General features: G+C 40.5%; 1 protein-coding gene across 1 annotated transcript in view; it reads right to left on the reverse strand.

Moving 5' to 3' along the window:
- Window positions 1–507: 507 nt before the first annotated feature.
- Window positions 508–17872, reverse strand: part of ttc39a (tetratricopeptide repeat domain 39A) — a 28510-nt gene continuing 11145 nt past the window's right edge. Inside the window, exons 3-18 of the mRNA XM_063467796.1 lie at window positions 16280–16411; window positions 15678–15718; window positions 13668–13735; window positions 13514–13578; window positions 13325–13424; window positions 13015–13080; window positions 12220–12328; window positions 12065–12132; window positions 11912–11971; window positions 8788–8949; window positions 5765–5856; window positions 5293–5413; window positions 4116–4227; window positions 3835–3949; window positions 3610–3726; window positions 508–2238 (exon numbers count right to left, since the gene is read on the reverse strand). Of these exons, the coding sequence (XP_063323866.1) occupies window positions 2124–2238; window positions 3610–3726; window positions 3835–3949; window positions 4116–4227; window positions 5293–5413; window positions 5765–5856; window positions 8788–8949; window positions 11912–11971; window positions 12065–12132; window positions 12220–12328; window positions 13015–13080; window positions 13325–13424; window positions 13514–13578; window positions 13668–13735; window positions 15678–15718; window positions 16280–16411 (1543 nt within the window). The 3' untranslated portion in view covers window positions 508–2123. The remainder of the gene's footprint in view (window positions 2239–3609; window positions 3727–3834; window positions 3950–4115; window positions 4228–5292; window positions 5414–5764; window positions 5857–8787; window positions 8950–11911; window positions 11972–12064; window positions 12133–12219; window positions 12329–13014; window positions 13081–13324; window positions 13425–13513; window positions 13579–13667; window positions 13736–15677; window positions 15719–16279; window positions 16412–17872) is intronic.

Genomic DNA, 17872 nt, shown 5'->3' on the forward strand with positions numbered 1-17872 from the left:
AGCTGGTGATGTAGCAACACAAAGCACCGCCCCGCTGAAAAAGAACCAATGAGCTGTTACCTACTTTGAGTAGGCTCTTTTAAGCAGCCAATCAGATCAAATTGCCCTTCGCTAAAAACATAAACACAGCCTTTGTGATAGCTTTGTAAGTGTATTTGTGTTATTCCTCTTGCTGACCACAAAGTAGTACTTGATCACCCACTTTTTAGTTTTTCTTGCGGCTGGATATTTAAATATTTAAAATTAAAAATATATATATTTAAAATTCTCTTTGTTTTCGATAAATTATGACGTGTTATAATAGTCCTTGTTTTCGTATCCCTGACTGCCAGAGTCTCACACTTCAACAAAATAAGATGACTTTATCTAACAGATTAGATTATATAAGGGCAACAGATGTACAATCAAGTACTTTGTTCTGTAACTAACACCACTTCACTCTGTAAACTCTGTTTTGTTATGCTGTTATGCTTAAATGACTAAAAGGAAAAACCAGACAACACAAAATTGGATTTGTAGTTGCTTTTCATCATTTTAAATTACAACGGAAACATTCAGTATGTACAGGAATGTCATTCCGTAATTTTGGTAGCCATGCCCAGTAAAATATGCAGATAATGCCACTACATTAGTTAGAATTTGACTGCAGTTGTAAACCCAAAGGGCAAAAAATGAAAATAATGTTATTTGAAAGTAAAACATGAGTGGTTTGGGGAATATTCTGGAGAGCAGCTGCTGTTAGAACAATAAGAATGCATTTCCTTCACCATTAGAAAAAAAGAACTCCAAGCCATCTTAAATCCTAAACCTAACTCTAATCATGAATAAAACAACAGTGCTCTACTGCTCTAATTCCATCACTTGAGACAACATGTGAGTTCAGGTTTATTTCTTTTTTAAACTCACTATTGCAAGTACACAACCTTTCCAATAACCTAACCACCAACCATGTTAGAGGTGACCCCTATTTATCCATAACCAGATTACTATATACAGGATGTGATTACAACGTCCAAGTGCTTCAATAGATGTTTCTGGGCAAGCATGTAATATACAAGAGCAGCAGAAGATGATCCTGAAGCAGGAAGACTGTGGTGGTTGCGATGCTTCTGAGCTCCTTCACCTACTAAAGATGCAGCAGGCGGACAAGCACGCAGCACTTCGCCGCTCGCTGTGAAAGGCCCATTTGTTCGAGCTCAAGTACTGCTGGAGGCCGTCCCACACACCAGGAGGAGAAAAGAAGGGAGTCTGCCTTTCTAAAAGACACATTCATCTGTCCTCTTAAAACAGGACAATTTGTGTAAAAGGTGCCATTTACAGTATATAAATGTCTTAGAGGAAGTCTTAGAGGCATTTTTTTTCTTTTACTCTGGAGAGGTTGCATATCTGGCTGACTTCCAAAGCTCTGTGCAAAAAGCCATAAAATGCAACTATAAATAAAACAAGATTTTAGATTTGATCATCTTTTCAAAGGGAGACTCAGAGAGAGCTATCTCACAAAATACATGTGCGTCTACCACTGATGTAATATGTTTCAGAAAAAGGGGAAAAAAGGAAAATGCGCAATAAAACACTCACTCTCTCTGACAAACAGAATAAACCAAAGTGTAGTGTAAAAATTTAAACAACATATCATTTTTGATTATATTGCTGATCAGTAACCAATTACAAGGAATCTCCTAGTTCTCAGGGACTTAACAAAACATCACTGTGTGTCATTTTTATTTTTAAATAATCGCTCATTTATATTCTACACAAAAAATGGGAAACTCTGCAGCAGCCAGATCAAATGACTTGGAGAAGCTAGTGTCAGTCATTTCTGTAAAGGTTGTTTGTCTCCATCAAATCGCAGACTCAGTACCCTGCACCGGGAATGTTTTACCCTCGGGGTATTAGCAGAGGCAACTTAGAATATACACCAAATAAATCTGATTGTGTTTTGTACTCCAGTGCACCACTTACAGGTGGCCACAGTGCTAGACAGACGACCCTGCTAGAAGCAATGTTTCATAAATATAGGCACATTTCATAATTAGTCTCCATTCTGTCCTGGTCTGTGTGTTGGCATGATGAGACTGTAGGAGACAAATGCTGTCTCTCCTTAGTGTGCCGTCCTCTGTTTGTTATGGGCTGGAGGGCACATGGATACCGTTCTCCCCGCTGCCTTTGGCCTTGTGCAAAGCAGCCTGTATACGAAAGTGTGTCCGTGATTCCATCGAGTAGTTTTTGTAATTTTGCCTGAAACAGAAATGAAAGAGGATCAAGAAAGTTCAAGCTGAACCCGTGAAATCCGAAGTTTATAGCAAAGTCGAGTAAACTTTATCTCGTATTCTAAAACACTCAAAACTGAGTGAAACCACGAAGATGAATGGAAGACGTATTTCAAAACATCAAAAGTGGAGATTCTTAATGAAAGGTTTCATATGTACAGTCATGTAAAAATGAACATTTTGGCTGGACTCTACGTAGTCATATAGATGACTAGATGTTCCTAATCAAACAGATTAATTGATCATCAGCAAGTGTGACCTGGAGCATTCAAGTGTCTCATGGAAAAGCCCAGGAAAAGCACCCCAAAGTCAGACAATGCAATGCTGAGAGAGTCTCAGCATGTTTAGTGACAAAGTTCATCACAGTACAATTAAAGATTGAAGAAGTATGGTTTGTTTGGAAGAATTGCCAGGAGGTAGAGCGTGGCAGCACGACTTAGGTTTGTGGTCTGAATAAATTACAAGGATATCCTTTGGACAGACAAGACCATACACAGCATATCAGCACACCCCATATCAACTGTCAAGCACGGTGGTGGAGGCCAGGGGTGATGATTTAAGCTTGTTTTGCAATGGGGAGTCATCTTCACACAATAAAGGTAATTATGGAGGCTCCACAGGCTTCTGTGCTGGGACCAGTATTAATCCCATTTACATTATACATGCTTCCCTTAGTCCTTATTATTAGAAGGCATTGCACATTTTCATTGCTATGCAGATGATACCCAGCGTTACCTATCCATGAAGCCAGATGACACACAACAGTTAGTTAAAGTGCAGGCATGCTTTAAAAACATAAAGGTTTGGGTGACCTCTAATTGCCCGCTTTCAAATTCAGATAAAACAAAGTTTATTGCACATGGGCATAAATCTTAGAAATATGGTGTTTAAACTCTGGATGGCATTACCTGGTCCTCCCGTAACACCGCGAGGAATGTTGGAGTCGTTTTTGACCAGCCTACGTCCTTCAACATCCATATTAAACAAATAAACAGGAAAGCGTTCAGCTTTCAGGCGTCTTCTGTGAAATCAGCTCCAGTTTGGATTTGGGAAACAGACACCTTCTTTACTTTGAGACCACGCTTAAAACTTTCCTTTTTGATAAAGCTTATTTTTAGGACTGAATCGGGTGACCCTGAACCTTCCCTTAGTTACGCTGCCATTCAATTCAGTTATTGGTGCTACCAGCTAATGAATCATGGAGCATACTGTGAAAAGCGTTCTTTTTCACATGACTGCATAATGTACTGTTAACACTCGATTACACTGAGTATCTGATTTATACATATTCTACTAAGTACAGATGACTTAAATATGCTTTGCTGGTTCAAAGACTTACTTTGCTGTTTCTAGCAGTTTGATAGCGTCATCTTTTCTGCCTTGCTGCAGACACAGCAGGCCGTGTTCCAGCAGGGCATTGGGTACCAGGTAGTGGTCATACTTTATCTGAGTTTCACTGAAGACGAGAACAAAAATCAAATGTCAACCTGTTTTCACCAGAACACAACTGAAAGACTGAATCAGACGACTCTGTAACTGAAGCACTTTGAGGAAAGGGTCTTACTTGCAGAGGACGAGGGTAAAGTAGTGCTCTGCCTCCTCGTGGTGACCCAAGTGTTTGAGACACAGTCCCTTCAGGAGGCTCAGCAAACACTGATCATCTATGGAGAACTCTGTTCCTAAAAGTCGGCACCAAACAGAAGACAGACTGGGTCATTCTGAACAAACAATCTCAATTATATCTACATCAACACCCGTCTCTAATATGTTTGGATTAATTTCTGTAATATAGCATTCATTTTAATCAGAATTATCTTTGTGAATGTGCTTAATGGATTTACATACTTGGTAGACTTTCAAGTTGAGCCTGTGCCTCATCCAGTGTTTTCAGCATGCCTTCAGTTAAGTCTTTGTGTTTTCCAATGACTGTATAACCGTTCCAGATGTACATCATCTCCTAGAAGACAGACAAACATATGCACAAATCATGCACGGGCAACAATCAATAATAATCTTTTACTACAGGTCAACGAAAAAAAGCATTTTCTCTGCAGTGAACCTCGGGATAATCACCTTTAGCACTAGCACTATGGGCACAGATGTGCAAACTGCTGTGGCATTGGCAGGTTCAGCCATTCAAAACAGATCCATGCTACCTTAACTGTGCAATGTGCCCCACTGGTGGGACACAGAGCCACTGCAGTTGATTCATGGAGAACCAGGTGAAAAATATGAAGTGAAAAAAAGACAAAGTATATGTGATTTTTGTTTCCTGGGGAAAGTAAACAGCTGCCAGTGCTACTGCGCTAACCTTGGATCTGGTTTTAAGACTGGCATGATTTCAATGACAGATGAAAAGTGTGTGTGGGGCATCAGTTTTTTCTTTTTAAGAACCACCACCAAGTAAAGCGCTATACAAATACAGGCCATTTACCATTTACCACCTTCACTTGGCAGCCACAACGGCAGCAACTGAATGAGGCAGTGAGACAGTCCGAGGGTTACACCTCAAAAAGAAGAGACGTCAATGAAATAACAACCCTCGATTACCTCTTTGCTAATGCTGCTATGGTCAGTTACTAGTTTCAGCGCTTATTTGACACGGCGTAATGTTTATTTAGTAAATTATGATCCTATTTAGGGTAGAATAGATGACACAGCAGATTGATTTAGGGAGTGACTAACTTCTGATTCATACGTCACTACTTGTATGAATGTGCAGTCTCAGTCAGGTCAAGCAAATATGAAAACAACCAAAATTACAAAGTTGAGGTTTCAAAATTATAGTTCACAAGTTCACCTATTATATAAAGTCTGTGGATAGAATACCACAGCTGTCTGAGCTATGAGTCACACATATGAACTGTCCATTCTGATTGGCTGAACCAGTACATTCACATTTTACAGTGCTGCCCCACAGGGTAAATAGGAGGCAAATGTCAAATAAAGTCTTTGGCTTTACTTTAATTTAATTTACAGGTAAAGCTGGGCAACATGAAAGATGGCGTCATCCAGTACTCACCAGCGGAGGAGCAGGAAGAGGTACGGGATTTTCTGCCAGGTAGCGGCGGGCTTTCCTGATAGCAAACTTCTCCGTTGGTAAAGACTTTCCTGCTATTTTCTGCTTAAGCCCTGGCACCTGCCTGAAATATGAGATGCATTTAGTAATTACATATCCTCCAGACAGTTTTAAAAGCCCAACAGTCTAATCAAATGTTTTATCATGGAGCACCGTTAATGGTGTGTTTTATCATAAAGAATTAGATTATCTGTGACACAAAAAGAGTTTAATGTCAAAAACACCAGTTTAATTTCTGTCATATTACTCATCTGATACACCTTATAGAGTATTCTTAAATATTAGCTCATATTATTTACCAAGGACAGGCTCTTTGGGGAAGATACTATTATGACATTATTGATACTTTCACAGTGAGTCATCTCTGCTTCGCTGTGATTGCTGTGAGTAATTTCAGCAGCGTCTTAATTCCTACCTGAACAGACTAAGTGCTGTCTCCCCAAAGGTTAGGCAATCATCCTTAGTCAGCATACTGAGGTAGGCTGCTTTCATATATGCATAGGTAGCCTGAGGGAAGGAAAAACGTGGTTACTAATGAAATCTCATTCTTTCTTTGAAAATGAGATAAGGAGGGGGAAAAGACAAAAAAATCAAAAGTTGGACATCCCCATTTGTGGTGCTTTTATATATGTTGGAAGGATTATGGTTCTTGTGACCTGAGAACAGTTCATGTCTGTTTCTACTAAAATAACTGCACAGTTTAATTTGAACAGCCCCTGTGATGCATTTGCAGGCTGTCCGTGGTATATCCCATCCAATGTTCCCTCTAAGCTGCGCGCGTGCGCAATTGCGCACTGCTGGCACGGTCTCTGCGCACAGAAAAAAAAATCTAACCTGAATTGAAATTAAAATGAAAACTTTAACAATTCTGTTTTGCAGTGTTAGTCAGTAAGTGACTGGCTGCTCCCGTATGGGATTAGAACGATGCCACCTTATCCCATAGTTCAGCCAATGATGCGATTCACATTCGTATATACGCAGCTAATCAACGTGGTTGACAGGCTATGACAGCGTCCTTATGTGCCGACACCGGTGTTTTAGCTAGCAAAGCCGCGTGGCTGATGTGGAGTGAAGCCACGTTAATGACAACGTGTACAACCATTGGAGATGTGAGCAGGACAGACGGAACAACTGACGGAAAAAGTGTGGACTTTATACCAGTTTTTAAATTGTGTTGATAGGCCACGTAAAACCAGAGTTATGATAAAAATATCTGCAATGTTTAGTTTTCTTCCTGAATACTATCGTTGTTTATATTTACTGCAGGAAGAAACGGTAAAAACGGCGTTTTAGAAGGAAAATGCTCGAAAGCGCTCTCCACCTGTGAGCAAAAACAAAACCAAAAAAAACCCCCCCACCCTTTCCTATTGGTGGAAAAATGTACCATGGACCAATCAAAAAATGATATGGCAACATGGCATTTAGTTGTTAAGAAACGGGGGGAAGTTTTAGGAGTGACGGCGGTGTTTTGAGATGTGAGAGATTTGCGACGTTTAGCACAAATCTTGTGTAGTTAGTGTGTAGTTAGTGTGTAGTGTAGTCAATAGTTTTGTTGTGTGTGTCAGAACAATGAGGCGACTGCTGAATGTTACAGGTGTTACAGGAGTGATACATCTCCTGTTGTCAGGCCTGCAGGTATCAGGCTGTTGTTCTCCTTTATCTCATAGTGGACAGAAATTATTTTTTGGAGTGGCACAAATAATTTGTGTAGCATCAAATTTGATGCAGAACAGCTGATTGTTCTGTAAATAGTTTCAAATGTTTGTTTAAAAAAACGCCTTGGCTGCATTTTTAGGTAAACAGCTGCAAAAAACTTTGTTGTTTGCAAAACTCAGTTACTTTTTTGAAGAAGTAACTATATAATTAATTACCCAACATTGGTCATTATTTACTGTATTTTGCAGACAGAGTTACAGGACTCTCTCACAGACCACAGACTCAGACTCATAATACAAGTCAGAGCTTTATGAAAAAAAAAAAAGAAAGTTGTGTTTTCAAAATTGGACTTCAAGTTATTTTTCCTTCCAATAGTGTTAACATACTACACAGGTCATGAACAAGATTTTTTTTAAATTTTCATTGTAAGTGGGCTAAAGCAGTTAATTAAAAGTAGTCTAACATAAATGTAAATGCTGTAATTTGATTATTTTAATAAACCATGTAACTTGGATGGATTCGATGTTGGCGTGACCACAGTGCACACGTCTGCTGTTGCTCACAGTGGTCCAAGGGACCGCTCAGGGAGTTTGTGTGTTCGCTCAGACACATGAAAAATTAGAGGGAACATTGATCCCATTTCTCAGCCAATGACGGCTGGGATAGGTTGAAGCCCCCCACACGACCCTGAACTGGATAAGCCAAAGAAAATGGATGGATCGATGGTCGGTCTGATGATGGACCTGCAGCTTGTCTAGGGTGTATCCCACCTCTCATCCAGTGACAGCTGAGATAGGCTCCAGCCCCCCATGTGACCCTGAACTGGATAAGTAGTTAAGAAAATGGATAGATGGCTTTATTGACTCTTTGCAGTCACTCAACAGCCAAAGTCTCCTGTGGTCCTTAATCATCTCTGCTTTCCTGAACTTTTGAAATGGAATTTGTAAAGAGTTTATTTTTTAGAGGAGACACAAACTCAACCTCACTGGGTAATAAGACTGAACTCATAGTGCCTTTGCCAGATCTGAGTATATGGGAGGGTTGAGTCAAAAAGTAAAATCTGTGCCAAGATTGAAAAATAAATGGGAACCAAAGGTATATGAAATCAAAAAGTGTAGCACTACAGCTATAGCCTCTGAAAAAATGTAAATGTTTTGTTATGTTAAAATTGAGTGTATAGAGGAGCACCTTCAAAGCTCTGAAATAGCTCCCCTCTCACATTAAATGTTCCTTTTTTAGTTAAACCTTTATGAAAAATCTTAATATTTATTCGCTTGAAATTGTACTTAAGATTTAATGTATTATTTATTGTATTTAATCATATTTACATCAGAGGGACAGCTCAGACTGAATAGTTAAAGAGGGAATGTGCAGAGGAGGGACAGTGGATAATCTGGACAAAGGATTTTGAATATGGAGCTGCCAGGCAGGAGGAAAAGAGGAAGACCACAGAAGAGGAAGCTGGAGATAGGGAGAGATGGAGGCAGGTGATTCTCTATAGCGCCCCCTACAGGCAGCAGCCGAAAGAAAAAGAAAGTATTTAACTGTATTTAATTGCATTTCATTTTACTAAGAACCAGTCTTATCCATATTCTATCCTGGTAATGTTGTTTTTAAGCATATCATGTTTGTTTTATTTACAATGATTTTTGTTTTTTGCACATATTTCTGTAGAGCACCACGGTTGTTGTTTATTTACTTTTTATCTTGACTTCACTAACTTTTACATTTCTTTTATTACTTAGCCCGCTCAGATTCACATCCCACATTATGGTGGCCCACCTTGGACCATGAGTTCTCCTTGCTGAGCAGCTCAGCGTAGAAGTAGGCCATCTTCCAGTGCCTTTTGTATGTGAAGCACCACATCAGCTCCCAGTAGCACATGTGATGGAACTGCTTCCACTGCTGCTGAGCCTCGCAGCACTCCTCAAAACGCTTGATAGCCTGGAAGAAAGGCACGTAAAGGTTGAGAATCGCTGTTTGTCAAACATATGCCACTAAATTATAATACTGATATGTTTGATATGACATGTTTACAGAAGAGATGATTTGACTTTATCAGTATTTCAGTTAAGGACACAAAACTGGCAATAAATATATAGAAAAATGAGCAAAATACAGAAAAAAAATAGTTATGACCTTTATTCCACATGAGGTGATTTGGTAAGTATTTCATTCTGGTACTTTACATTTTTAACATTCAGGATTCAAGACTTTATTGTCATTATGTAAGGATTAAAAAATAAAGGCAATACTCTCTCACATGGTGCAAAAAACATAAATATACTGACATAAACAGAACTACAAAATACAAGATTTAAATACATTACTGATATGCATTAGAAATATACACACACACACACACACACATATATATTCATTCATCCATCTTCTCGCTTATCCGTTCGGGGTCACGGGGTCAGCAGCCTAAGCAGAGAAGCCCAGACCTCCCTCTCCCCAGCCACCTCCTCCAGCTTGTCCGGGGGAACACCCAGATGTTCCCAGGCCAGCTGAGAGATATAATCTCTCCAGTGTGTCCTGGGTCTGCCAGGGGGCCTCCCTCTGGTGGGACATGCCCGGAACACCTCACCCAGGAGGCGCCCAGGGGGCATCCTTGTCAGATACCCGAACCACCTCAACTGGCTCCTTTCGATGTGGAGGAGCAGCGGCTCTACTCTGAGCTCCTCCCGAATGGCTGAACTTCTCACCCTATTTCTAAGGGAGAGACCAGCCACCCTTCAGAGGAAGCTTATTTCTGCCGCTTGTATCCGCGATCTCGTTCTTTTGGTCACTACCCACAGCTTGTGACCATAGGTGAGGGTAGGGGCGTAGATCGACCGGTAAATTGAGAGCTTCGCGTTTACACTTAGCTCTCTCTTCACCACGATGGACTGGTGCAGCATCCGAATCTGTCTGTCAATCTCCCGCTCCCTTCTCCCATCACTCTTGAACAAGATCACGAGATACTTAAACTCCTCCACTTGGGGCAAGAATTGCTACCTTATCGTGGTGGAGGGGTTTGTGTGTCCCGGGGATCCCAGAGGCTATGCTGTCTGGGGGCTTTTGCTCCCTGGTAGGGGGCAAATTGGTCCTGGGTGAGGGACCAGACAAAGAGCAATTCAGAAGACCCTTATGAGAATATCACTGAGGGAACAGTTTACCCTGCCTGGGATAGGGTTACCGGCAATGTTCCCTCTAATTTCTCATGTGTCAGAGCAAAAACACAAACTCCCTGAGCGGTCCCTTGGACCACTGTGAGCAACAGCAGACGTGTGCACTGTGGTCACGCCAGCATCGAATCCATCCAAGTTACATGGTTTATTAAAATAATCAAATTACAGCATTTACATTTATGTTAGACTACTTTTAATTAACTGCTTTAGCCCACTTATAATGAAAATTTAAAAAAATCTTGTTCATGACCTGTGTAGTATGTTAACACTATTGGAAGGAAAAATAACTTGAAGTCCAATTTTGAAAACACAACTTTCTTTTTTTTTTTTTTATAAAGCTCTGACTTGTATTATGAGTATGAGTCTGTGGTCTGTGAGAGAGTCCTGTAACTCTGTCTGCAAAATACAGTAAATAATGACCAATGTTGGGTAATTAATTATATAGTTACTTCTTCAGAAAAGTAACTGAGTTTTGCAAACAACAAAGTTTTTTGCAGCTGTTTACCTAAAAATGCAGCCAAGGCGTTTTTTAAATAAACATTTCAAACTATTTACAGAACAATCAGCTGTTCTGCATCAAATTTGATGCCACACAAATTATTTGTGCCACTCCAAAAAATTAATTTCTGTCCACTATGAGATAAAGGAGAACAACAGCCTGATACCTGCAGGCCTGACAACAGGAGATGTATCACTGCTGTAACACCTGTAACATTCAGCAGTCGCCTCATTGTTCTGACACACACAACAAAACTATTGACTACACTACACACTAACTACACACTAACTACACAAGATTTGTGCTAAACGTCGCAAATCTCTCACATCTCAAAACACCGCCGTCACTCCTAAAACTTCCCCCCGTTTCTTAACAACTAATGCAACTTTTTGATTGGTCGACATGGTACTTTTTTCGACCAATAGGAAAGGCTGGGGGGGTTGGTGTTGTTTTTGCTCACAGGCTTTCGAGCGTTTTCCTTCTAAAACGCCGTTTTTACCGTTTCTTCCCGCAGTAAATATAAACAACGATAGTATTCAGGAAGAAAACCAAACATTGCAGATATTTTTATCATAACTCTGGTTTTACGTGGCCTATCAACACAATTTAAAAACTGGTATAAAGTCCACACTTTTTCCGTCAGTTGTTCCGTCTGTCCTGCTCACATCTCCAATGGTTGTACACGTTGTCATTAACGTGGCTTCACTCCACATCAGCCACGCCGCTTTGCTAGCTAAAACACCGGTGTCGGCACATAAGGACGCTGTCATAGCCTGTCAACCACGTTGATTAGCTGCGTATATACGAATGTGAATCGCATCATTGGCTGGACTATGGGATAAGGTGGCATCGTTCTAATCCCATACGGGAGCAGCCAGTCACTTACTGACTAACACTGCAAAACAGAATTGTTAAAGTTTTCATTTTAATTTCATTTCAGGTTACATTTTTTTTTGTGCGCAACGCAGATTTTTTTCTGCGCAAAGACCGTGCCAGCAGTGCGCAATTGCGCATGCGCGCAGCTTAGAGGGAATATTGGTTACCGGGGCCCTGCCCTGGAGCCAGCGAGCATCTGGTGGCCGGGCCTTAGTCCATGGGACCTGGCTGGGCACAGCCCGAACAGGAGACATGGGCCCATCCTCCTGCAGGGCCTCCACCCACAGGAGGCACCGTAGTAACACACACACACACACACACACAATTTATTTTCTCCAAGGGAAAATAAATTACTCACAGCATCCAGGTTGCCTTTGATCTCTTCTATCCGACCAGCAAAGAACAAAAAGATGGATCCCTGGATGAAGACAAACACAGTATGTTTGTGAGAATGACACAAACAATCATAGCAACATTTGAAAAGGACACACATTCATTCATTCTGGCATACCTTGGGGTATTTTTTAAGATATGGCTCCAGCAGTTTTTCTGCATCCTCAACGTCTCCTTCTCCAGTGCCTTTGCGAGACAGTCAGAAGGAACCCAGCTCAGATTGCATCTTTTAGTGTTAATTTGCAGATGCGCGTGTGTGGGTGTGTTGCTCACCTAGTATGAAGCTCATGAACGTGTGATAACAGAGGAGAAGCATGTTGCACAGGAAGGACCTGAATGTACTTTCTACTGAGCCCTCTTGAAGCTGCTGGAGACCAAACTCCTATATAAACACACACAATTGCACACATTTTCTGAGTTTGCATTAAGTCTTCATTTGTGGAAGATCTATCAGCTAATTAGCAGTAAAACCAGCACACAGAGAATACACTAAAGTAGTTATGGGAAAATCTTCTGTGTTTAGTCAGCGTGTTCTGGGGATAAACAGCGTCTGCTTGTCTACCACTTCTCTGACTCACAAACTGGCCTGTGCGCAAAACACGCAAGTACAAAATACAAGAAATGCAGTATTTGCATGTTCATAACCGGAAGATAAATCAGTCATGATGGTAATATTGAAAGGCCAACTGAGGTGCTGATATGATGGCTTGATGAATGAAATCAGTAGTTACAACTGGCGATCACAATTTAGAGAAATAGTCATTGCTCATTATTATCAAAGCAACCATCATTTCATTGATGGTTGCAAGTTTCATTTCACATTTCCATGAAAAATAACACGACAAACTCATAAACTCATCTTAGTAGTAGTGTGATGAGTTCTACCAGAAATCTATATCTACCAGCTAAACCACAGATGCACTTACAGTTCTCCAAACACTTCTCAGTCTCTGATTCATAAAGAGGCATTTCAAACAGAGCGGAAGGGTGTATCGGCTCTCAAAATATCTCTAACCGGAGCTGTTAGAGAGCGCCATGTCAGAAGTCTGACTTCTCAGAAACGCTTACCTTATTACCAGAGAAACCGACAAACTCCAGCAGCTTGAGTGTCCGAGTAGGCAACATGGAAATCATCTGCAGGAAGCAAACAAGCGGTGGAAATGAAAAGGCCAGAAACATCATTACAGAACATTTCATTGTTATTACAGATGCTGATGGCTTCCAAGGAAATTATGTTGGATGTCCTGCAGCTGTCGCCATGTTAGGCTGGAGCAGCTCTTAATTTATGCAGATCTTCTGCTCTTCTGGTGTCTTTTTTGTTAACCAAGCATCACAAAATTAAGTGATCAATGAGGCACAAGTGCAAACTATTACTTACTAGATTAAAGGCTCCCACTCCCAGTTTAACGCCACCCTCAAAATGCCCATGGTTGTCACCGTGAGTGTATCCAGAGGACTGCAGGACTGTGTGAAGCTCTCTGAGGGGGTTAAGATATAAGAAAATTAAGGGGAATAAGCTGCGATGAAGTCCTGATGGAAGAATAAAACGTATCCTGGAGATACTCACTTGTAAGTCTGGTAGCTGTTCCTCACTTTGATTCCCCCTTTGATAAAACTGATCATGTTTTCATCCTGAGCAGGAATGAGTTTAAAAACACAAACAGAAAATGAGTGAAGGTGGCAAACACATCAGTAGCACTAGCTGCTGTAAGCCTCCTGACCTGAAGGAAGGTGAGCGCTGCCCTCTGGAGGAGACACTCGGCGTAACAAACTTCAGCATGGAGCTCCTCTGAAGTGAAATCGATTGTACCAGTTATCGTCAATCAAACACTCCCATGGACACATGGGCTCCAGCATAATGACCAAACACACATATGTACATGCAGAGGTACATGCAGAGGTACTACTTTAACATGGAGCAAACACTGAAACATTTAAACACTTACAAAGTCTAAACATTTTAATTATTTAGCATCATCTAATAATCATAAACACCTTTAAGCTAAAGTTATTAAAACCTCAACTATTAAACTGGACTAAAAAAAATACAAGCAGGTTTCTCTTTTTAGGGAAAACTCTGACTCGAGCATATTCTCAGACTAACATCTGTTTCCTTGGTTTGTTTTTTAGGAATAACACACAGACTCATTTGTAACCAATGTTCCCTCTAAGCTGCGCGCGTGCGCAATCGCGCACTGCTGGCACGGTCTCTGCGCACAGAAAATCTGTGTTGCGCACAAAAAAAAATCTAACCTGAATTGAAATTAAAATGAAAACTTTAACAATTCTGTTTTGCAGTGTTAGTCAGTGACTGGCTGCTCCCGTATGGGATTAGAACGATGCCACCTTATCCCATAGTTCAGCCAATGATGCGATTCACATTCGTATATACGCAGCTAATCAACGTGGTTGACAGGCTATGACAGCGTCCTTATGTGCCGACACCGGTGTTTTAGCTAGCAAAGCGGCGTGGCTGATGTGGAGTGAAGCCACGTTAATGACAACGTGTACAACCATTGGAGATGTGAGCAGGACAGATGGAACAACTGACGGAAAAAGTGTGGACTTTATACCAGTTTTTAAATTGTGTTGATAGGCCACGTAAAACCAGAGTTATGATAAAAATATCTGCAATGTTTGGTTTTCTTCCTGAATACTATCGTTGTTTATATTTACTGCAGGAAGAAACGGTAAAAACGGCGTTTTAGAAGGAAAATGCTCGAAAGCGCTCTCCACCTGTGAGCAAAAACAACACCAAAAAAACCCCCCCACCCTTTCCTATTGGTGGAAAAATGTACCATGGACCAATCAAAAAATGATATGGCAACATGGCATTTAGTTGTTAAGAAACGGGGGGAAGTTTTAGGAGTGACGGCGGTGTTTTGAGATGTGAGAGATTTGCGACGTTTAGCACAAATCTTGTGTAGTTAGTGTGTAGTTAGTGTGTAGTGTAGTCAATAGTTTTGTTGTGTGTGTCAGAACAATGAGGCGACTGCTGAATGTTACAGGTGTTACAGGAGTGATACATCTGCTGTTGTCAGGCCTGCAGGTATCAGGCTGTTGTTCTCCTTTATCTCACAGTGGACAGAAATTATTTTTTGGAGTGGCACAAATAATTTGTGTGGCATCAAATTTGATGCAGAACAGCTGATTGTTCTGTAAATAGTTTCAAATGTTTGTTTAAAAAACGCCTTGGCTGCATTTTTAGGTAAACAGCTGCAAAAAACTTTGTTGTTTGCCAAACTCAGTTACTTTTTTGAAGAAGTAACTATATAATTAATTGCCCAACATTGGTCATTATTTACTGTATTTTGCAGACAGAGTTACAGGACTCTCTCACAGACCACAGACTCAGACTCATAATACAAGTCAGAGCTTTATGAAAAAAAAAAAAAGAAAGTTGTGTTTTCAAAATTGGAGTTCAAGTTATTTTTACTTCCAATAGTGTTAACATACTACACAGGTCATCAACAAATAAAAAAAATAAAAAAATTTTCATTGTAAGTGGGCTAAAGCAGCTAATTAAAAGTAGTCTAACATAAATGTAAATGCTGTAATTTGATTATTTTAATAAACCATGTAACTTGGATGGATTGGATGCTGGTGTGACCACAGTGCACACGTCTGCTGTTGCTCACAGTGGTCCAAGGGACCGCTCAGGGAGTTTGTGTGTTCGCTCAGACACATGAAAAATTAGAGGGAACATTGTTTGTAAGCATGACTGTACCGACCTTCTGTGAAGCTTTTTGAAAAGGAAGACTTCTTGCGGTGCCTGATGGAGAAACACAAAACGACATCACCCAATATTCTAATCAGTTTAAAACACACACACACAAAACCCTACCTTATGTCGCACTGCCCTGCATTTCCCCTCCTATCATGTTTCCTTTCAGATACGTGACTCAGCCTTATTCATCTAAACACAGGATGCTGAGACGCTGCACGATGAGGTTGCTAAAAGAAAAAGGGCTGAGTGTGCGGTAAGTTTCCTACGAGCAGTCACAGTGTTTACACAGAGAAACTGCAGCTCTGACATCAGATTGGCCGAAATAAACGTGTGTTTATAAGATGACTAATCAGATGTGGTGCCCTAAGAAAAGCCTCTGCGATGGATTCTCACAGAGGCTTCAGTAATATTGTTTTTGGCTACTGAGCTGGAACAGTCTCAGGATGTTACTACCGAAACTAGAGCTCATTAAGCTGTTCAATTTAGGGTTGAGACAAAATACACTTCCGCAGCTGACTTGGCTAAAGAGGAACTACCAAAAAAAAGAGACCCTGTCATTGTTAGTCAGCCGGTTATTATTTTATCAGCTAACTGACAAGGTCTTACCTCTGGCAGATAGCCTGTGCCTCCTTCATGGTGTTCCCTGCAACTAGGATGTGTTGAGGATCGAAGGTCATCATGGCCTGCATTTCTAGAATGGTGGCGTAGGTCAGAGCGTGGTACATGCTGTCTTTGTTTCTGTAAAACAAACAAACAGAAAAACAGTATTTTTTTCTGTTGTGATGCACAGGACGAAAAATATTAAATATTGCATTTTTTTACAATCTTTTACAGAACAACACATTAACATTTGGTTGCTTTTGTATTTTAGATTTAGAATAATAAAACTCGACATCCTGGTTACATAAAGATTAAATCAAAAATACGTCTCATTCTGCTCAGCTGCAAAATCTTTTTTTCAATAATTGAGGACATAAAATATTAATAAGCAGTCATCTATCAGGCTGCATAAATGACAGAACAACAGTGTCGCAACTAAATGATGAATAACTGCTGACAAGAGACGGGAGATACTGAGCACAGTGTCTGTTGGCTTTCACAGTGACAAGGACACCGAAGAACTTGGAGTGTGTACCACCTGCACTTTCCCCACATAAATACCTAAATACTTGTTCAACTTGTTAATAAAGCTTCCTGTTCCTGATCTAAACAGTTAAACAGCTACTAATTAATCAAAACAAGTTAAAGATATACAACATAGGTTTGTGCTATTAATAAGGAGTCCTACTGAAGTTATAGCGGACGGTTTAAACAGCAGTATGTATCCTGTGATTAACACACTTTCAACCATGTCTGTTTGTTGGATCATATATTAAGTGACATAAAGTCAGAGGTGTGCAGGCAGGAATGCTGTCAGTCCGCATGGCCAACATTTCGCTGCTATTCATCGCCAGATTAACTCATGTGACCAGCCTCTGGGATGTTACTCTGACCTCAGACCAGCTCACAATAAACAGATTTTTCACCCCATGAAAACTAGGCCAGCAAATATTAATCATGCTCTACTTCATGTTTCCTAATACAGCTATATCTATATATGTGCACACAAACTGAAATAAAAAGAGGTATGAGGCAAATGGAGATAAATGTGACATCATCCATGTGACTTTTTGCCTGTCATGAAAGAAAACTGCAGAATTAAGTAGAGACTTTTGTAAATTAACTAACTACAAACCTTCAACTGTTTGCTTAAATGAATTCAATCAGCTTTAACTCAGTAAACAAACACCAAACAAGCTCAGTAGCAACCTGGAAACAAGAACGGGCAGTCAGAGAAGGCGGAGGTGCAGACTGAGAAGCAGGGAGATTTGCCTGGGTTACATTTCCATGGCGTCAGGCTCGTTTATGTGAGACAGCAAGTGAAACTCAGGCTGGGAAACCTTTTAAGATGGAATGTGATTTAAATTTAGTCATATGGCAGCAAAATATCCGTCAGATCTCAGTGATGAAAAGGTCATAGCACCGCTGATAGCAGTGAAGCTGGGTCTCCAACATATTTTCACCACGTAGTTCCATAATGAAAGGGAGGAGCTGCTTTGAGATTCGCAAAAACACGTGTGCACCGACACACACCTTGCATTCAGTTGAAGACGATGGAAGCAGCAATGGTAGTTCTGATGAAATCCAAACATTTTCAGT

The sequence above is a fragment of the Pelmatolapia mariae genome, linkage group LG23 (assembly GCF_036321145.2).
Source record: "Pelmatolapia mariae isolate MD_Pm_ZW linkage group LG23, Pm_UMD_F_2, whole genome shotgun sequence".
Classification (NCBI taxonomy): Eukaryota; Metazoa; Chordata; class Actinopteri; order Cichliformes; family Cichlidae; genus Pelmatolapia; species Pelmatolapia mariae.